This window comes from Cervus canadensis, chromosome 17 (genome assembly GCF_019320065.1).
Source record: "Cervus canadensis isolate Bull #8, Minnesota chromosome 17, ASM1932006v1, whole genome shotgun sequence".
NCBI lineage: Eukaryota > Metazoa > Chordata > Mammalia > Artiodactyla > Cervidae > Cervus > Cervus canadensis.
This window is the reverse complement of record NC_057402.1, coordinates 26,555,504-26,578,360: the sequence shown is the minus strand read 5'-3', so window position 1 is coordinate 26,578,360 and position 22,857 is coordinate 26,555,504. Positions and strand designations below refer to the sequence as shown.

Sequence of the window (22,857 nt, the reverse complement as noted above, 5' to 3'; positions counted from 1 at the left end):
ATGATACTATTCAATTATTGAATAGCTATTGCTCAATGCCTGGTATATAGTAGATACTCAGTAAACATTTGCTGGTTGAATGAATGAACAAATGATTAGAATAGGAACACCTATTCTACATAATAGGAACACCATATCTAATCTTTAATGAAAGTTATGGGAAGTAACTTTCAAGCTGAGGCCTCAGTACAGAACAGACTTTTGGACTCTGTGGGAGAAGGCGAGGGTGGGATGTTTTGAGAGAACAGCATCGAAACATGTATATTATCTATGGTGAAACAGATCACCAGCCCAGGTTGGATGCATGAGACAAGTGCTTGGACCTGGTGCACTGGGAAGACCCAGAGGGATCGCGTAGAGAGGGAGGTGGGAGGGGGGATTGGAATGGGGAATACATGTAAATCCGTGGCTGATTCATGTCAATGTACGACAAAAACCACTACAATATTGTAAAGTAATTAGCCTCCAACTAATAAAAATAAATGAAAAAAAAAAAAAAGAATGAGGAGGAATTAACAAGTAAAGAAGACCAGGCAGAAGTTCTAAAGCTTAAGCTTAGCCTTTATCCTAAAAGCGATAGAGAAGTTTTAAACAAACAAAAAAAAACACTGCACTATGAAATCATTTTTTTCTGTGGTATTAAGAATAGACTTATGTGGGCAATGCTGATACAGGGAAATTGGTTGGGAGATTTTGGTGATAAATGACTGTGGTTCATGTTGGGTTCTTGGCCATGCAGAAAAGTGAATACATTTCAGAGATTTTTTAGAAAGCATAATATAAATGGTGAGGGAAAGGGGACAAGTTACGCATGATCCCAAGTCTTTGCATTAGGCACCTGAGAGGACCCCTCGGCCTTTTGCTGAAACTGGGGATTCGTAAGGAAGAACCATTTGAGGGGAAAAGAGCTTTAAGTACCCTTGATGGTGGTAGTGGTTTAGTCGCTAAGTTGTGTCTGACTCTTGGGACCCCATGGACTGTTGCCTGCCAGGCTCCTCTGTCCATGGGATTTCCCAGGCAAGAATACTGGAGTGGGTTGCCATTTCCTTCTCCAGGGGAACTTCCTGAGCCAAGGATCGAACCCAGGTCACCTGCATTGCAGACAGATTCATTAAAAACCGACTGAACCACTAGGGAAGCCCCGAAGTATCCTTGATACCTGTCTAATTGAGGCTGAGCATTTTTCTAGGTATAGATACTTAGTAAAGTGCCTGGAAAGAAATAATCAAATGTTAATAGTTTGTAAGTCTAGTTATATTTATAAAATTTTCTTATCAAGTTTCAGTTTTCATTATTAGTGTGTTTTATGAAGGAAAAATAATAAACATTGAAAACTATAGTAGGATCTGCTACAGGAAACATTACTAAAAACTCAAAGGACAAAAAGCTAAGACTTCCTTAGGTAAAATTAGGGCTGTTCTCAGTGAAAATAGATTATTGGTGCTGAAGTCCATTGTGCAGTGGGATCATCATTATGGTATGTGTGTGTTTTGTGGGATCATCTGAAAATTTAACCTTATTAGTCAGAGAAGGTCTGCTAGAAGCAAAGATGGTCTCTTATACACCCATGGTTTCTTATACATCTGTATCAGCCCTCAGCATAATCCCTGGAACTTAATAATAGCTCAAATGAAAGCTATTTTAGATTTGTTATTAATTTTTTTTTTGTTTACATCACTATTCACCACATTTGTTTTTACAGTGATATTATTTGTGTCGTCTTGGTTTTTAGGTAGATTGGGGTCAGCTGGACTACCTGGTTGTTGACATGCCACCAGGAACTGGAGACGTACAGTTATCAGTCTCACAGAATATTCCCATTTCAGGTAAGTCTTACAGTTAAATGGAATTTGTGCTGTCCTTGATGTTTTGTTATTGTCATACAGTAAAACGAACTATGATAGGCAAACATTTTTGTGTCCTAGAAACATTATCATTTATAAATTTACCTTTAGAGACCAGATTCATGAACAAAAGTTTCAAAGAACTGCCAGAATAAGCATGTTTACAAAAATATAAAGAAAGACACTTTGAAAAGGTAGTGATGTAAGTCTGTGTTTTAGAAAAGAAGTAGTGCTGAAGTATCATTTAGTTAAAACCTGGCTGTTTGGTTCACAGTCGTTCAGCACTTACAGCATAGTGCCTGATATGTGCCAGGCACTCAGTAATATTTATTGAATAAATATTGAATAAGAATAAACACTGGGAAAATTTGGCTTTTTGATAAATACAACTATGGGAAAAGTTTATATCCTGCCAATTAGTTAATGTTAAAGTTGAGAGCAATAAATGTTAGTTTACATCAAATGCAAAATACACAACACTTCAGTATGGTAGTGGATATCTTTTTATGCAATGGAATTTAAATATTAGTATTAGCTTTTATATTGAATCTGTTTCTAAGGATTTTCCTAGATTCCAATGCAGAAATAGTTGTAAATCTCTCTGTAAATCTCTCTTATATGCATATAAGGACTTTGAGGAAAATAATGGAATTTTAAAATGTCTTTTCAAATCCATTATTTGTTGGTAATAACCAGGAGATATGGACAGTCACCAAAAAGTTTAGAAACTAGGTATTTGATGATATATATATACATTCTTAGAAAATATCATTATGATGTTACTAATAATTATGACTACTTTTGATATTTTAAATAGATTTATAACCTTTCTGGAGCCTGAGGCTTTTACTTTGTTGGGGCAAATTATAATGCATGAGATGGGAGTAAAGTGCAGTAAAACAGGAAAGCAATTTGTCCTTTCTGTAGTCAGAGTTCTAAATAGTCTGTATTTTTTTCTTTTTAGAGTAGTTTTGGTACTTTTATTCTTTAAATATCAAGAGTGATCACTAGATGTTTATTGAATAAGTTGTACTCCTTGAACTTTGAAATGCCTGTTGCAAGATTCCAAAACTCTTATTTATGTGGATAATATTGATAAAGTTGGGCTAAATTATTATTTATTCCCTGAGTTGTGAATTGGTACCTTGAAAAAGTTTAATTTACTTCTCACAGATAAGCTGATGTCCCTATGCAATTTTCCTTTGTTTATTCAGATAATAGCCCCTCTGTGTGGGCAGGATTTATGATTATATCACCCTGTTTAATTTGTGCTTATACTCTAAAACAAACAATGTGTAGATTGGGGTTAAGATTTACTTCTCCTTTGAGGATTTCTTTCTAATATCCTAAAATTTAACTAGTATCTCTATTTCTTACCTTTGATGAAGAGTCTACCCTCTAATAGGTAATTAATGTTAGATGAGAATAAAAAGCAGTGTTTTTAGAACTTTTGTCAAATGTGCATGGCGATTCAGTAGCATTGTGTACATTCACACTGTTGTGCAGCCATCACCACCATCCATCTCCAGAGCTTTCTCATCTTCCCAAACTGAAACTCTTTACCCATTAAACAATAACTCCGAATTCCCTCCTACCCCTAGCCCCTGGTAAGCACCATTCAGAAACAGTAATTTTTACAATAAGGTGAGAGAATGATTCTAGAATGAGGAAAACATATTTATAAGATTGCATTAAACATAAACCTAACATTGATTTTATGATTTATTAATAAATTTTAATTGTTTTTTTAAAATGAAGAAACAGTGTTTACTTCTTAATTTTGTTGTCATTCTTAAAATCTGCCTTTGGGAAAAACTCTTCAACTGGGTTTGTGCTGTACTCCATGGTCGGTAGCTGCTGCCGCTGTTGCTACTGCTGCTTCTTCAAGCTTTTGTTTACGTTTCTCTCTTGTGCCTTTTTATTTTTTATTGAAGTATAGTTGAGGTTGCAAAGCAACAAACGCTATCCATATGAAAGTAGGTGCTTAGCACTGTACAGGATCCAGGGATGGTTAAATCAAGTCTTTCCCCTAGACAAGTATTCCAAACCTTTTTTTGATTCTTGGATCTTTTTTTGATAATTTGTATTTGTACCTACAGGAACACAATTTTTATGTATGATTTCAGAAGGTTTGCTGTCCTCAGGTTAAAAGTCCCATCTGAATCCTTGTACACTGTTGATGGGAATGTAATTGATACAGCCGCTGGGGAAGACAGTAGGGAGGTTTCTCAAAAAACTGAAAATAGAACTTCCTTATAACTCAGCAATTCCACTCCTGGATACATATCTGAGAGAAATGGAAATACTAATTCAAAAGACAAACACACCCCAATGTTCATAGCAACATTATTTACAATTGCCAAGATATGGAAGCAACCTAAATGCCTATCAATAGATGAATGGATAAAGAAGATGTGGTGAGTATGTGTACACACATACACACAATGGAATACTACTCAGCTGTTAAAAAAACAATGAAAACTTGCCATTTCCAACAACATGGATGGACTTGGAGAATATTGTGCTAAGTGAGAGAAGTCAGACAGAGAAAGACAAATACTGTACAATGTCAGTTTTATGTGGAATTCCAAAAATACAACAAACTAGTGTATATAACAAAAAAGAAACAGACTTACAGATATAGAGAACAAACTAGTAGTTACTAGTTGAGGGAGGGAAGTGGAGAGAGGCAGTATAGGGGTAGGGAATAGAGATACAAAATATTATGTATAATATAAGCTACAAGGATATTATATTTTATAATACCTATAGATGGAACATGGGATTTTCAAGGCAAGAATACTAGGGTGGATTGCCATTTCTTCCACCAGAGAATCTTTCAGACTGAGGGGTTGACCCACATCTCCTGTGTCTCCTACACTGGCAGGCAGATTCTCTACCACTGAGCCACCCAGGAACCCCTACATGTATATATATATATGTAGGAGAAGGAAATGGCAACCCACTCCAGTATTCTTGCTGGAAAAATACCATGGACAGAGGAGCCTGGCACACATGACTAAAACCACTGAGTATGTGTGTGTGTGTGTGTGTGCGCGTGCGTGCGCGCGTGTGTGTGTGTGTGTGCGCGCACCCAGCACAGCAGGTAGGGATCGAAAGTGGTTGACGCAGTTTGGGAAAAAGAAACTAGAGACAGAATTAAGGTTTAAAGATGGGATGGGTGGACTCAAGACCTCTTAGATCAAGAGCCCTGTTCCTCGGAGCCATGTCACTTTTATTTATTGTCTTGGCAAGCAGAAAGTATCTTTTGTGTTACAATGAAGTCAGCCTCCTGTGTTCCCAGTCACTCTCCCATTTTATTGATTAAACAATCTTTGTTATTTTTTTGTACAAGGAGTATCACCTCGCTGGAGGTCATAGACCCACTTATGCCTTGGGAAAACATCTTAGTGTGTGCACAAGCAGTGTTCTGGACTTTTGCTGACCCAGCGTTCCAAGGTTCACACTATGTTTTTCCTTAGCTTAGCAGGGCATGACAACCCCAACTGATCAACCCAATATACTTTTATTTGGGTTATGCTGTATTGCTGTATTTTGCTTTTATTCTTTTCCCATGGTGATTTTCTCATGGCTTAGCCAGAGCAACAGGTGGCTGACTATTAACCCCTGCATATATATAATATATATACATATATATATCTCACATTTTCTTTATTCATTCATCTGTTGATGGACATTTAGGTTGTTTCTGTGTCTTGACTATTGTAAATAGTGCTGTTGTGAACATAGCGCAAATATCTTTTTGAACTATAGTTTCTTCTGGATATATGCCCGAGTAGGATTGCTGGATCATATGACAACTTTATTTTTAGCTTTTTGAGAAACCTCCATACTGTTTTTAATAGTGGCTTCACCAACTTACGTTCCCACCAATGGTGTAAGAGAGTGCCCTTTTTTCTCCACATCCTCTCCAGCATTTGTTATTGGTAGACTTTTCAATAATGCACATTCTGACTGGTGTGAGGTGGTATCTCATTGTAATTTTGATTTGCATTTCTCTAATAATTAGCAGTTTGAGCATCTTTCCATGCCCCTGTTGGCCATCTGTTTGTCTTCTTTGGAAAAATGTCTGTTTATGTATTCTGCCCATTTTTTAATAGGGTTATTTGTTTTTTTGTTGTTATATGAGCTGTTTATATATTTTGAAAACTAAGCTCTTGTCAGTTATATCAGTTGCAAGTATTTTCTCTCAATCCATAGATTGTCTTTTCATTTTGTTTGTGGTTTCCTTTGCTGAGAAAACACTCATTCTTTAAAGACAATACATTTCTGTGTAAACAGCTACCATGATGATTGGCTGTTATTAACAAACTGCCACTTAATGACAGTTTTCCATGTATTAGTTTTTTATTTGAGGATCACAGGTGTGTTTTTTTTGTTTTTTATTTTATTTTATTTTATTTTTTTATTAGTTGGAGGCTAATTACTTCACAACATTTCAGTGGGTTTTGTCATACATTGATATGAATCAGCCATAGATTTACACGTATTCCCCATCCCGATCCCCCCTCCCACCTCCCTCTCCACCCGATTCCTCTGGGTCTTCCCAGTGCACCAGGCCCGAGCACTTGTCTCATGCATCCCACCTGGGCTGGTGATCTGTTTCACCATAGCACAGGTGTTATATTATGTCTGTTTTCTTAAATTTTTGAAGGGTTAAGTAACTTTCTCAAGGCCACACAGTTAAAATGCGTCATAGCTGAGGTCTGTATTAGTTCTGATTGGGTTTAAAGCTTATGCTGTCAAACTCTACGTCATGCTGCCCTAATAGAAAGCCCAGCAATATTTGACTTATGGATTTACTAAGTTTAGTTCTAGTCCATTCCACCCATTTAGGTTGTAAATATTCTAATCTGTGTTATCTCTGATAAAAATAAACTTGTCTGTGAATATGCCTAAACCTGTGCACCCCTATGTGGTGAGTATCCAACCAGTGGTCTAGATTGGTTTCTCCTGTATTCAAGGCTTTTGCTTGTTTGTTTGTTTCTGACTCCTGAAAGATTGCTTTGGGCCTCTTTATACATCCTAGGGAAGACCTGAAGGCAGTCTAGAAGCAGTCTCCTTTGGGCTTTGGGAAAGTAGTATTAGTCCCTCAGTCATGTCCAACTCTTTGCGACCCCATGGACTGCAGCCTGCCAGGATCCTCTGTTCATGGGATTTCCGAGGCAAGCATACTGGAATGGGTTGCCATTTCTTCTTCAGGGAATCTTCCTGTCCCAGGGATGGAACCCAGGTCTCCCACATTGCAGGCAGACTCTTTACTGTCTGAGCCACCAGGAAGCCCTAGGAGACCTCCAAATCATTTTTGGGAAGACCAGTGTTGTCTTTGGGCTGGTCATACTGGTCTTGGGACTTTGACTGGTTTCCAGGAACACTGGCTCTCAGTATAGAATTGCAGCTGTCGGTGTTAATACAATGATGGTTTATTATGTCAATGTTAAAGTTAATAGCAGTGCGAAGACTAGATTTTCTATAGTGAACGTGTCTTAATTTTATAATGACAAAAACAGAACAAGCAGAACATATCAGAAACATACAAGAAAGGATGTGAGGGGATGTTGAGGGGACAGGTGCATTGGTGATTGTCTCTGTATATGTATATTTCTTACAGGCTTAGGTCCTGAAGTGTAGTTTTATTCAGGCCATTGTCGTTTCACAGCTAACATTTCTAAGTAAATACTAAAATTGAGCCAATTCCCAGGATTTAGAGGGAAGAACACCAACCAAAGACTTACTGACCTGGCTTGAATCATGGCTTTCATCAATTCATATAATCTGGAACAGCCTGACAGAATCGTGTCTGCCTTTCTAGACTTACCTGAATTATTTTTCTCTAACTGTGAACCTTATTTTCCTTTTTTCTTATCACTGACTTTAGAGCTCTTTTAGGATAGTCTGTGTTCTACTTTTCTTATGTCCCATATCCCACAAACCCAGAGACTTTTTCAGCTCTCATTTGAGCCCTGCTGTGATTCAACTTCCTTTCCTTTCCCACTAAACTCCTTCATGTAACCTGGGATTGCTCCCCTTAAACCTTATATACCCACTACCCTTCTTCCCTTCCTTTACTTTCTCTAATATAAGACACAGTTGACCCTCACTTAGAATGTCTTCCTTCCCCATTCGCTGGGTACCCTGGTCCTGCTTACTCTCTATTCTAATGGCAACTACTTGCCATTTTCCCCCAACCTCCCAGTTAGGAATCATTTCTCCCTCTTTGGAATTCACATAGCATTTTATTTGAATGATTTCTGTAGCACTTCTTATGTTCTCTGTTCAACACTTGCATAACTATGTTATCTTCTGTACCAGACGTTACACCCTTGAGAGTAAAGCCTCTATTTCGTTCATCTTTGTGTTTCTCACAGGGCCGAACTCGGTGCCTTCCTGCAATCACTCAGGAAATGTTGATCAGTGAATGAGTGTTTTATCTGTTTTGGTATTATCTTACCAAGTAGGCGGTAAGGTGTTTGAATGCAATGATTTTTTTCCCCATTTATCATAGTATTTCTCAGAGTACCTTGGGCAATGGCTTATGCAATTAATATTGATTGAATAAATGACATAGTTAGTTGACTAGTTGTCACTGTTTATGTGCCCGCTTCTCTTTCTTACCAGCCCACTAACTCATTCCTGTGATCTCTCCTACTCCAGCTGCTTTTACCTAGGAGCTCTTTTCTGTGTATCAGTTAAAGCATTACCTTTAAAAACATCAGTCAGTCAGTTTAGTCGCTCAGTCATGTCCGACTCTTTGCGACCCCGTGGACTACAGCACGCCAGGCTTCCCTGTCCATCACCAACTCCCAGAGCTTGAGCAAACTCATGTTCATCAAGTTGGTGATGCCATCCAACCATCTCATCCTCTGTTGTCCCCTTCTCCTCCTGGCTTCAATCTTTCCTAGCATCAGGGTCTTTTCCAATGAGTCAGTTCTTTGCATCAGGTGGCCAAAATATTGAAGTTTCAGGTTCAGAATCAGCCCTTCCAATGAATATTCAGGACTGATTTCCTTTAGGATGGACTGGTTTGATCTCTTTGCAGTCTAAGCAACTCTCAAGAATCTTCGCCAACACCCCAGTTCAAAAGCAACACAGATTTTATTTAACTCTTCCTTTGAGTGAAAAGTATTTTCATTTTAGGGATTTCTTTATGCCATCCTTTTTCTTGTGTTATATGTAACATACTTGTGGTTAGTTGATACCTTTTGATACTAACTTTTCTTTGGTGTCTGGGATAATAGTATGCATGTGGGCACTTGTTATTTGGTTACATGCAGTCTCTGTATTATGGGCTTCCCAAGTGGCTCAGGGGTAAAGAATCAGGTAAACCTGTAATGCAGGAGATGCAGGTTCGATTCCTGGGTCGGGAAGATCTCCTGTAGAAGAAAATAGCAACCCACTCCAGTATTCTTGCTTGGGAAATCCAGTGGACAAGGGGTTGCAAAAGAGTGGACACAACTTAGAGACTAAAAACAATAACAACAACAGGCTCTGTATTAAATTACGATGAGAGTCACTAGTGCTGCTCCATTGTAAGATAATAAGAAATTCTTTTATTTACTTGCAGGGATATTTGGCAAGGGACTAAATATCTGATTATCCTTATGTGTGGAATACCTGCCTACCCCATAGACTTAGAAGGAGCAAATGAGATAATGAACATAACAGCCCCGTATAAATGTAGAGTAGTTTTTAGAAACTACTTGAACACTTTAGAAGAGTTTTTTTTAGAGGGGTGTGAAATGTTGTGAATTAGCAATCTTTATATGAACTTTGCATTTCTCCAAGCCATGTTGAGAATGAAATTGTGTTTTATGCTTGTAAAGAGACATCATTTTGCAAAATTTATGGAGACAGACCTGTACAAGTAAAAGATCTTTCTGAGTGCTAATTAGCAAGTCTTTTTATGTGTTCCATTTTGTTCCATGGGATAGATGACAAGCTCATTATAAGAGGAAACTTTAAAGAAAAAATCCTCCTCTTATTTGTTAAAAGTGTTGTGTAGCAACAATAGTGATAAATGTGTTGACAGCAGTATTAGTGGCTAATGATTTAAGTTTGAGCTTCCATGGACTACTGAATCATTATGTACTGCAAATATCTAGTAGTTGTAGTAATTTCCAGAGGGAAAGGAGACAGAATAGAGGGTGAGAAATAATCAATTATAGTCCTTGCATTTGCTCTTGTCTTGTTGAACCTGTCAACGGGAGAAGCCAGAGTTACCAGTGATGGTTTTGTTGTGTTATTTTTCTTACTTTTTTTTGTTGCACAGTTTGCTGAGTTTTTGCTTGCTGTTTCTTTTGAATTGTAAATTAGTTGGTGCCATATATTGAGTTGGGTATATTCCAGTGTTGACTTGCAGTTTTTTGTTTGTTTGTTTGTTTTTGCCTAGTGATGTACTCTTGGGAATTATCGAACACTAAACTGCTCTTCCATAATGGAAGAGGATTAATATTTCTTTGAGAAACATTATAAGTTCCTTGAAAGTTTGAAGATATATGCACCATGTTACTATTTGAATTCTAACAGATGTTGCCTAAAATGTTTTTCTTCCTTTGTTAGATGACTTTAACTCTTAGAATTAAGTGAAGAATTTATTCCTCTCATGAAATCTGTGAAGCATATTTTTATTTTTTGAGAGACTAGAGAGTTTTAGTGAGTCACTCATATTAAGGTGCTATATTAGTCAGGGTCCTAGCTGGAAAAAGATGATACATCTTAAAAAGAGTTAACAGAGTGAGTTTAATGAAGAGATTAGTTACCGAGGTGTGGGCAATATCAGGAAACCAACAAGGGACAGAGAAATACCCAGAGGCTAGTGACAGTCAGGAATTTTTACTGTCTGCCTGAAGGAGCAGAGAGTGAACCATGTTAGTGTGACTTGGTGACTGCTGAAGTCATGGTAGAGGGGCTGATTGTTGGGAGCTCTGACCACAGAGGAATGCAGGCAAGCGCAGAACTTCTGCAAGACAGAGAGGAAGCAGTGTGTGTGGTACTTATAGTGCCCCACCTTTTTCTCCTCTCACAGCCTTCTCTCCTGGGTACCTGCTATGGCAGATTCCTGTTGAAAGCCAGAGGATAAGGAAATTCAGGTGATAGAATTCACACAGGTCAGCTGCCTGGGTTGATCAGGACAGAGAATGAAGCAGAGCCTGGGGAAGAAGGAGAGGAAGTAAGTGGAGCAGAGCAAGTGGAAAATAATCAAGGCAGCTTTTTTTCCCTTCATGGTTGTCATTTTGACTGTGAATTAGTGACTTGTAATCGATGAAGTACAAAGATTCCTGCCTTCTGAAAATTTGAAGCTAATACAGATTTCAATACAGTCAATTAGTGAACATTCATGTTATCAGAGGGCAAAATTTTACTGTCGTCAAATTAATGAACAGAATATTTATATTGGAGATAAATTGTGATGTTAAGTATATTTTGTTGCAGTGGGGAGTAATGGATAGAAGGGTTTATTTTGATAGGATAGGGTTATGAAAAAAAAAGTTCTCCTTCGCTTTATTAAGTAAAAATAGATGCGGGAATAAAACTTCTGGAAATGATTCTTAAACTAGAAGGGACAAAGACTGAACATTCATGAGGGGAGCACGTGATCCCTCCTTGGTCTTCTTCCTTTTACTTCCAAGGAAGGGCACAGAAAGCAGCCGGGTGGTCCTGCTGTGGGTACTGTCCTCATTACTTCCCGCAAGGAGGGAGAAGCTGCTGCATGTGGCAGGTGGGCAGCTAGACAGTATATGCTAAACACCCACGGACTCAAGAGAAGCTGCGCTGGCAGACTGGCGTTGCATTATGGAAATGAGGTTATGCCCTTTTTCCTGTCTGGAGCCCTTCCTGTCTGGACACTGCAGATAGAAGGAAAGCCAGAGGCCTTTCTGCCTCTTACTCACTTAAATGAGATGAGATGGGAATTTTAAATTAAGCCACCTTAATATTTCAGTCATCATTTAAAGTGAAAGGCATTTATTGCTTGTGAAAGGCAGTGGGCCTTTTGCCACATTAACTGAACTCCTATTCACTCATCATAGATGCTAGTCCAAGCCCACACTTGTATTTTTCCCACCACCAGCTTGGGCTATTCAGTTATCTCTTTTATAGTAATACTCTCTGACTGCCAGTTTTGACAGTGGGGTGTGTGCGTGTGTGTGAGTGTGTGTAATTTTATTTATGTGTGTATTTGTGGCTGTCCTGTGTCTTTGTTGCCTTGCAGGCCTTTCTCTAGTTGTGGCGAGTGGAGTCTACTCTCTAGTTGCGATGTGCAGGTTTCTCATTGCGGTGGCTTCTCTTGTTGCAGAGCATGGGCTCTAGGGCAGGTGAGGGGCTTCAGTAGTTGCGACTCCTGGATTCTAGAGCACAGGCTCAATAGTTGTGGCCCGTGGGTTTTGTTGCTTCACAACCTGTGGGATCTTTCCAGATCAGGGCTTGTACCTGTGTCTCCTGTATTGGCAGGGGAATTCTTTATCACTGAGTCACTGGAGAAGCCCAACAGTAGTTTTTATAACATGAAAGGATCGGAAACATATTGTTGCCTTCATTAAGTAAATTACCATGGGCCATGTTTGGCTGCTTCGGATTTTAGTGATATTTTTCCCCAACATTTTACAATTTGTAATTACCTCAAACTGTATAGTTTAAAGCATGCTAATACCTGATAGGTGGCAGACTTAGGTCATAGATTTTCCTAGTATTCAGAGATAGTAAATCTTCATTGTGTTTTCAGTTTGTAGTATGAAACTAAAGGAGACAGTCAGTTTTGGATTTCTCTCCTGGTGTATTTCCATGAAAATTTTGGGCAGGGTTATAATTAAAGGATATTTGGCAAATAATCACATGATGTGGAAGAGAATTACTGTTTTATCCATCAAATTGTAAAAATTCTTTCCAAAATAATTTTTTGTTGTTGTTTTTGTTAGGCAAATTGTAGCCAAGGATTAAAGATTAGGAATTGTATTCCAGTGTTTTATCTTTAGGGACACTCCTGATATTCAGTCTGAAACTTCAGTCTTTGTTAGTTTGGAAATCAAATTATAAAGCAAATATAATGCTATTGGTTAATGAACAATAATGTTTCCAATTAAATTTAAGAAGCAGGGCCCCTGTATTTGTGTCAGCATATATTATAGGTGGAAGTTATCGTGTGTCAGTTAACAGTTCAAGGAAATAGCCTAAAAATTAACAACTTTTAAACTATGACATAGAAAGACCTAGGATTTGAAAAACTTCCCCAAATGATTCTTATGTAGATTTCAGGATCATTCCGTCTAGAGCAACTTATCTGATGATAGAATTCCTTGATTTATCCAGCCTGTGTTTTGATGGGACCCTTCTGATAGCATTCAATCAGTTTTGTCTTAGAAGAATTTCTAGGCACTTTGTTCATCATATGTCTGACAGCTAAAATTCTTTAATATCTTAAAGTTCAATGAATAGTTAATGGCCAATGGATAGTCAGATTCATATTAAAAACTACTTTTAAATCTATTAAACATTTGTATGTAGAAAATGGATGAGACTCACAATCTGTCATTTAAAAATTTTTGCACTTTGTCATATATGTTAAAGATTTGATCAGAGTGTTGTGTAGCTCTGAAGAATGTCTTCATATCTTAAGTATGATTTGAAAACGGAGCAAAGCTTTTCCATGAAAAATCTCAGTCTTTCTTTTGTGAAATACACCTGGTTAAATACAGTTAAGGTAATCAGGGTATAGCAGTTCTCTTCTTTGGCGTTCATGTTGGAGAAAGAATGTGTTCAGAAAGGAATGTGTACCGTTATGAACAAAACAGCCTTTTGTGGGCTTTATGTGCATCTAACAGAGTTTGAAATCCAAAATATTAAATCTTAAGAGTCCAGCATGAACAGACACATATAGAAGAACATTGCAGAGACATTTGTGTACAACAAGTAGGCTTCTCTAGGTGTTTACTGATCAACATAAAGATGGACTCAAGACTGGAGAGAAGTCAGGATTTAATCTTTACTGATAATATCAGAACTGAGGGGGAGAATGAGAATGAGAGAGAGAAATAGCTTGTGAGTAGAATATGAGAGAACTGTATGGTTCTAGCCCAAGCTCTGTAGAATCTCTGGAAACTTCTCTTGTCCTCAGTGGTTCACAGTGAATGCAGTCTGAAACCCCTAGTGAGTTCATCATTAGGGTGAGGTGATTGGAAGCCTGTTGCCTTCTGACTCCATTATTGAAGAGCTAATCTCTCTTTCTAAATAGCAGGTGTGTGTCCAGATTCCTTTAACAAACTTGAATTCTTAACTAAAAATGCACATGCTCTCTCTCACCAATGACTTTGAAATACTATGATTTCCACTAATTATTGTGTTTTATAATGCTTTTTGGCATCAATTGGCATAATTTTCTGTGACAAAATTCATTTCTAAAGTGAGCAACATAATGATCAATCTTTAAATTAGTAAAACATATACCCTTTGTGACTATAGCTAATTCACTCCTCTGTTGGAATGGCGTATAGAATCCAAAACAGTGACTCATGAAAGAATTATTTATAGTCCCTGTTGAAACACAATCTGGGGGTACATTTAAGGTGAATTTGCCTTTTTAATTTTGTTTTACTTAATCTGATGCTAATATTAGTGGACATTTATTGATATTACAGGCAATAATGTTTACAGTTCAGGAAGTTTGGGAGTTATAGAGAAGAATGGCAAGGGAGAGCTAAAAAATACTGAAGCAAATCTCCTTTATAGTCAATAAACAATTATGTTTATGCTAAGCTAGCAGAAAATGATTATTTTGCTGCAAGTATCTTTAAATAAATCACCGAGCATCAGTAGCACTAAATATTAGAGCACTGTGAACGTTAAGGGTAGCAGTTAATTTCTTCTTTTAAGTGTTAGTTGACTTTACATTGACGTGCTAAAGGATTATATAGAATTACTCATCCAGGTATACTTAAGGGCGGTTTCTGTTGTATATTTTTATTAGGTTCCAACACTGAAATTCTCAATCAAGCATGGGAATTAGATACAATTTATGCCTTGGAGACTTAGAATGCCATAGTTGAGTAATTCCACACTGGTATAATTATGATCAGCTTAACATCTGGAATGATTAGTTTTAAATGCTTCAGTTCAGTTCAGTTTGGTCGCTCAGTCATGTCTGACTCTTTGCAACCCTGTGGACTGCAGCATGCCAGGCTTCCCTGCCCATCACCAACTCCTGGAGCTTACTCAAACTCACGTCTATCGAGTCGGTGATGCCACCCAACCATCTCATCCTCCGTCATCCCCTTCTCCCACCTTCAATCTTTGCCAGCATCAGGGTCTTTTTCAGTGAGTCAGTTCTTTGCATCAGGTGGCCAAAGTATTGGAGTTTCAGCTTCAACATCAGTCCTTCCAATGAATATTCAGGACTGATTTCCTTTAGGATGGACTGGTTGGATCTCCTTGCACGCCAAGGGACTCTCTCAAGAGTCTTCTCCAACACCACAGTTCAAAAGCATCAGTTGTTCAGTGCTCAGCTTTCTTTTTGGTCCAGCTCTCACATCCATACATGAATACTGGAACTAACTGCTCTGAACTCGGACCCAAATCTAGATATGCAGTTATAGATACAATTTCCTCTCAATACTCAAGAGAATTAGCAGTTAAGACAATACTCTAAATAACTATTTTTCAAGATGTTTGCATACTTTGCAGAATCTGATAGACAATTAACCTCTTATAGTAAATCCCAGTTAGTAAAAAGCTGTTTACATAGATTACAACTTGGAAAATAACATTTAAACAATATTGTTTATTTAGACTTAGACATTTACCCTAGAAAATGGATAGAAAATTCTTCATGGAATTCTTGAGATGGCACTTTATGATACTGTGTTTTTACCCCCTTGAAAATTATTATATTTATTGCAAACTAAACATTCTCTTTGTTGCTATTAGTATTTCTTGTGCTCAGTGGAGGGAGCACAAGTTTTCTAACAAACCATCACAAAACTGAAGTGACATCATCAGTGATGGTATAGAGGGGAACAATCTAGGCTAGTTCATATTGGTTCATGTTCCAGGGTCTGTGAGAAAAATTAAAATTTATTAACTAGAAAGTCAAGAATTGTAGAGATAAACTGTAATGTCAGGTTTAGAGATCATATTTTAAGTTAAGAGATTAGTAACAAAAACCATAATTCCTTTAAAACTTAAAAATGTGCATTGTGATGCACAGATTGGTTAATGATTAATTTTACTGGAGGTTTTGTTTCTCTTTTGTTTACCTTATTTCTTTATAATTTGTAGAGGTCACTTTAGGGTGTCTGGAATAGTTAGATGTGTGATGCACTAAAGTTTGGTACAGCAAAAGAGGTGTAGTGATTTCTCTATGGGTCAGTTATGTTTTTGTATTGTTTAACAAGGGCTAGAAATTTTTTTCTCAAAGCTGCATCCTGAAGACTGATTGCATTGCAATTAGTCAATAGTTAAAAACATATATTTAAGGGGAAAAAAATCTTACACCAAAAACTCTTATGAATGTAGCTGGTAGTTCCAGTGGAATGTGTACATGGTTTGTGAGCATTTTATGGAACATGGAAGATGATCGTTGTCTGTCCTTGTCAGAAATGTGTTATGATGTATGAGTGGTACTGTTCAAATTACAAACAAACTCAGGCATCATGGATGCTTATTTGTGATACCGTGTTAGCGTTAAGTAAAAGAAAACCAAGACACTTTAATCCCTCTCTCTAGGGTCTTAATAGCTATCACTAAGCATTTTTGTAACAGTTTTATGTTGTTTTTTAAAAAGTGAAACAGCTCTTTAAATAAGACCAGTGGAAATAGGTTCATTTTATAGAGAAGTTAATTGAGATATATTGAGATTTAGTGAGCTATTCAAGATTATATAATACATTAGCATAGTCAACAAAACCAGAATTTGGAGCTTTTGACTCCTGGTTCAAGGAGTTACAAGGCGTTCTTACAGCTGTAGTCTAGGATAATTCAAAAACATAGGACAGTTATTTAAATCCCTGATCCTTTGTTAAGTGCCTGTTTTGTGTACAGCATTGGGTTATTTTGTTTGATTAAAAATTGAGAAACATAACCATCCATGAAACTATATTGTGTAGTAGTAGTACAAACAGTAGATGAAGTGTGTTTCAAACAAAAAATGTTTATATCCTCTTAAAGCTAAAGGTACTTTTTAGGGCTAATAGAAAACCCCTCTGTACTGATTTATCGTTATGAGAGAATTTGGAGGAAATAGCCAAGGTGGGGCGGGGGGGTGTTGTTTACAGGTGAAGAGAATGGCTCTGAGATTGAGGGACTATAATTCTTAGGGGAGGTGGTATTTCACATCTGCTTAAATAGGATTACTGAGGCAGCCTGTTTGAACTGAAAACTACAGTAAGAGGGAATGCAAAATTTCGTGATCAGAGAGCTGGCTGAGACCTTGAAGACTGTCTGCCCTTGCATTAATTTTACGGCTAAGGAAACTGAGACCTGGAGTGATTCTGAGTTGTTTGCCCAAGGTTAGTCACACAGGTAAATGGGGGCAGAACTGAAATTAGTTTTTCTCCAAATGCCTGGATATGATAACAGAACTGGGAAGGTAGCAAATTATGGAAACACATTGGATGTGCAGAGTTGAGTATATTTTTGCACAACAGTTATTTCCATCAGTCTTTAAAAGAGGAAAAAGAGAAATGTTGGTTTGTTTTGGGTTTCTTGGGAAGAATAAATCAAAATAGAAGAATGTAGTGATCCATGGAACAGTTCAAAAAATAGGATGAGCTGCCTGATGGCAAATATGAGAATGACCTTGCCAACAACTTCTAGGACATTTTTACTAATAATAGTAATAAAAATAATAAAACATATAACCAACAGCAACAGCTATCATTTATTGAACATTTACCTATGGCATCATGTCGAATATCTTATGTACATTACTTCATTAAATTATTGCACCCTGTGACCTAAGTATTACTATGCCATTTTGTAAATTAGAAGCTAAATCTCAAAGAGATTAAGTTATTCCCCTTGTCACACTGGTAGTCAGCTATGGAATAAAAATTTGAATTCTCATTCTGTTTGAATTCCAAGCCAGTGTTTCTGAAGCTTGACTAATGAATAAACCCTTCTTCTAAAGGAAAATAATCTGCTCCATGCCCCAAATAGACTTATTGTTATTAGTAGGCTACTTAACTAAGCATAAACACAAATTCCGTAAGCTTATAGCTTTTATATAATTTTTAAAAACTACAAAACTTACAAATTAAATTCAAGCAAATGTATAAGATCAATAAAATTCAAACTAATGACATTAATTTAATATGAAAGATGAAGTTTCTGCTGTAATGAAAATACCAATTGCGAGATGAATTTGCGGCTAACTGCTACTGCACAGTTACTCTGAGTTTAGTGGGCCAGTCCTGCCACGTGCTTTGTGAGAACTTGATTCTGCTGCTACTTTATTCTGTCTTCTTCAGACTGTCCCTTCAGACTCTGTAGTACTCTGTAACAGTATCATTTGCCCTTCACTTGATGCCATCAGTTATTTATTGTTAACCCTACTTCTGTTTTCATTGCTCTGCCAGAGTACTACTGCTAATTTGGTGGTTTGGAATGCTGAGATGTCATAGCAGTAAATATTTAATTGTAAGTTGTGCTCATCAGGTGATCTAAAATATGTTCATTTTTTTCAGTCTGTCATCTAGAAGAAACCCCCAAATTTAAGAAATTCACAGTGTCTACAAATCATAACCAGGTCTCTGGTGTTTCTACTTAACAGAAAAAAATTGCACTGCACTTTCCCTCAAAACTCAAAACTATCTGGTTACTGTGGGGTCATAGTGGAGACCCAGGAAAGCCTCCATCTCCATCTACTTTCAATGCTGCGTTAGTTCAGACTACCACTGTTTCCATCCAAGTTTCTGCCACAACCCCTAGTTTTATCCCCACCAAACTGGTCTCTACAGTGTAACCCACAGTACCGAGTTTTCTGTAATACAGATTTAGAACTCAGCTGGGGTATCACTTCTTTCTGAAAACTTTCCCCTCTTGTTTCTTCTTATCACCTGTTTCCTCACCCCATTCATGATCAACTTCACCATCCTCTTCTGTAGATTCAGTTAGTTATTTTTCCTTTGTTCTTCCTTCATAACTCCATAACACCCTAAGTCTACCTTTATTATAATCCTTGGTAGCACACTGTGTTGAATCCCTAATTTGGGGGCGTCTCCCCAGGTAGGCTGTTAGGTTCTTGAAAGTAAAGCATACCTCGTGCATCTTCTAGGTGGCACATTGTGTGTGTGTGAAAGGGAAGAAGATCCTGCTGATACAGCTGTGATCATGAATCACAGGTCAGTTTTAATTTTAGGAGTGAGGAGTCAAAAATTGGCAAGAACAAAATAGACATTTCCTTATCTTTCCTATTCATGTATGTGAAATTTATACACATTACCTAAGCAGTTAATATAATAGACTCTTTCAGTGTGTAGTCAACAGAATTTTGGAAGTACTCTTTCCGTAAGGAATTAGATAATAGCATCATTTCGCTACGTCTGTTTTCCCTGGATTAGGTGCTGTCATCGTCTCCACGCCTCAGGACATTGCACTGATGGATGCACACAAGGGGGCTGAGATGTTTCGAAAAGTCCACGTGCCTGTAAGTATTTACACCTTCACTGTTGGAAAAATAAGAAATGCTTCTAACTGAAAAAGCAGATCATTGAGAAACACAAGCCAAAATTTAATTTAGTTCTGGGTGGAAATCTATATGAACACCGTACTTCATTTTTTGTTGTTGTTTAGTCGCTAAGCCATGTCCAACTCTTATGCGACCCCATGGGTTGTAACCACCAGGCTCCTCTGTCCATAGGCTTTCCCAGGCAGGAATACTGGAGTGAGTTGCCATTTCCTTCTCCAGGGGATTTTCCTGACTCAAGGATTGAACCCACATGTCCTGCATTGGCAGGCAGATTCTTTACCACTGAGCCACCAGGGTAGCCCGTAATTCATTTTAATTGTTCTTTAAAAACACACATATAGGTGGAAACAGGAATGCATATTATATTAATCAAAGAAAATGTTGAAATATCCTTCAGGTATGAGTTTTCTTATTTTTGGTATGAGTTTTCTGAACAATTATTCCCTCTCTCAACTATTTGTAGCTGTCACTGACTAAAAAAAACATAATGAGAATTTTGGGAAATTATTTAGGTAGATGACTTTTTTCCTTCTGTCTTCTACAGTTTAACTCATTTATAGCTCACCATCTTCTTGAAAGGAAGAATTTGCTATACAAAGTGGCAAAAAATAAAAATATTATAAAAAGGAGAGAAAGGACAATTAAAATCAGATGGAGTCAGAAGTGAAGTCTGTAAATAACTTGCGTGCTATTAAGGGACTTAGATGTGTGCTAGAAGTATGCCATGTATTTTCAAGCAGTCACAGGGAAAGAAACATAGGGCCATTATAAGACTGTCCATTTCTATGAGGTTAAATAAAAGAGCTTGAAGCACTATTGATAATAGCCAGGACATGGAAACAGCCTAAATGTCCACTGACAGATGAATGGATAAAGAAGATTACTATTCCTCAGCCATCAGGAAAGAATGAAATAGTGCCATTTGCAGTAACATGGATGGACCTAGAGATTATCATACTGAACAAAGTAACTCAGAAAGAGAAAGATAAATACCATATGATATTACTCATATGTGGAATCTAAAGTGCTATACAAATCAATTTATCTATAAAACAAAAACAGACTCACAGACATAAAGAACAGACTTGTGGTTGCCGAGGGGATGGGGGAATAGGGAAGGAAAGGAACAGGAGTTTGGGATTAGTAGATAACATATATACATAATTATATATAACTGAGTCACTTTGTTGTGTGGAAGAAATTCACACAACATTGTAAGTCAACTATACTTCAGTAAATTTTTTTAAAAAAGAGCTTGATGCTCAAAAGAAGCAGAACTGAGAGGCAAGGCATTACTCTTTCCTAAATCCTCAAGAATGTTAATAAAAGAAACCCTGTAGGTAATGAACACACCTTTGTCACCTTTGCAACCATAAATAGAGGGTTCTTCCTCCTAGTGTGCCTCATCAAAAGTAAGTGGACTTGTGCCAAAGTGTAGTTTAGAACAAGTGTTTCTGTATGAAGCCAACATGATACATCCATCTCTGTGGCTCCTAATGGCTTTGTTTAATTCTTGGTTAGATTTTAGAGCTTGTAAAGCAGAACTGTTTGTTTTCCTTTATGGTTTATTACAGGGTATTTAATATAGTTCCCTGTGCTGCACAGTAGGACCTTGCAGTTTTTCCATTCTATATATAATAGTTTGCATCTGCTAATCCCAAACTCCCAATCCAACCCCCTGACCCCAACAGCCAGAAGTCCGTTCTGTTTGTGAATCTGTTTCTTTTTCACAGGTAAGTTTATTTGTGTCATATTTTAGATTCCACATATAAGTGACATTATATGGCGTTCAACTCTCTTTCTGACTTACTTTGCTTAGTGTGATAGTCTCTAAGTCCATCCATGTAGCTACAAATGGCATTGTTTCGTCCTTTTTGATGGCTGAGTACTATTTCACTGTATATGTATGTACACACACCACATCTTTATCCATTTCTCTATTGGTGGACTGGATATTTAGATTGCTTCCATGCCTTAGCTATTGGAAATAATGCTTCTGTGAACATCAGGGGGCATATATCTTTTTTATTTACTTTTGTCTGGATATATGGCCAGGAGTAGGATTGCTAGATTATACAATAGCTCTATTTTTTGGTTTCTGAAGAACCTTCTTACTATTCTCCATAGTGGCTGCACCAATTTACATTCCCACCAACAGTGCAAGAGAGTTCCCTTTTTTCCATGCTCTCGCCAGCATTTGCTGTTTGTGGATTTTTTAACTAATGGCCTTTCTCATTGCAGTTTTGATTTGCATTTCTCTAATAATTGGTGATTTGAGTATCATTTGTACGTCTTCTTTGGAGAAATGTCTATTTAGGTCTTCTGCCCATTTTTTGATTGGGTTGTTTTGTTTTTTTTGTTATTGAGTTGTATGAGCTGTTTGTATATTTTGGAAATTAAGCCCTTATCAGTTGCATCATTTGCAGACATTTTCTCCCAGTCCATAGGTTGTCTTTTCATTTTGTTATGGTTTCCTTTGTTGTGCAAAAGCTTGTAAATTTGAAGTTTAGCTTGGACAAATTTTAAAGCAATAGTAACCAAATACCTGCTTCAGATAGAAAACTGTCTTGATAAAGCACTTAGTTGAACAACTTTATTTCCTATTATGCCCTCCAAGATAAACTAGATGCAAGTGATGCCTACTCAGATAACTAATAAGAATACTTATATGAGATTTTAAAGTATAAATCAGCAAAAAGTTAGATAGTTATCCACCCAAAATTATGGGAACAAGTAATTCATAATCCGTCTTTTTGGCAGGAATTAGATAACTGAACCAGTGATCTGTTACTGCCACTTCAAGGTCAGAATAATAACCATTCTATCAACACATAAGTGAATGCTTAGCTTCTAGTTCTGTAAGATGAGTGCAGAGGCAATTGTCCAGCTCACTCAAAAGGAGCATGAAATCCTTGAGAGAAAAGTTTTTAAAAGAGAGGAAGCCAGAATTTTGTTAGGTGGGTGTCACTGAAGGATAAAAGTTGAGCTGTCAAGCAGAAAGTATTGTGAGGAAGTACTGGGCTGCGTAAGGCTTGTGGGATTAGGGCAGGATTAGTTATGGAAAAAAGGAACCGTTTGGGAAGTGAAAGTGAATGTTGGAATATAAATTTGCAGAGTCAGAGCAGTCCTGGGTCATGACATGGTACAGGATGTGGTTGGTCATGGGTGTGTGGGACTGAAGAGGGGTGGAAATGAAAGTCATTGGAAATGCTTGATTCCTCCATTATTTTTTGACATTATCTGTTGTCTTTATTATAGCCCTCATTCTTCACCCATTTTAATTATTTCCTTCTAAACTGCAAAAAATTTGAAAAAGCA

The 22,857-nt window shown here is 37.3% G+C and overlaps 1 protein-coding gene across 3 annotated transcripts in view; it reads left to right on the top strand.

The window, feature by feature from the left end:
* NUBPL (nucleotide binding protein like) overlaps window positions 1-22,857 on the top strand; it is a 229,357-nt gene that overhangs the window by 169,453 nt on the left and 37,047 nt on the right. For all 3 annotated transcript variants that reach the window (XM_043490248.1, XM_043490249.1, XM_043490250.1), the window contains exons 7-8: window positions 1,733-1,826; window positions 19,412-19,497. In XM_043490248.1, the coding sequence (XP_043346183.1) occupies window positions 1,733-1,826; window positions 19,412-19,497 (180 nt within the window). The remainder of the gene's footprint in view (window positions 1-1,732; window positions 1,827-19,411; window positions 19,498-22,857) is intronic.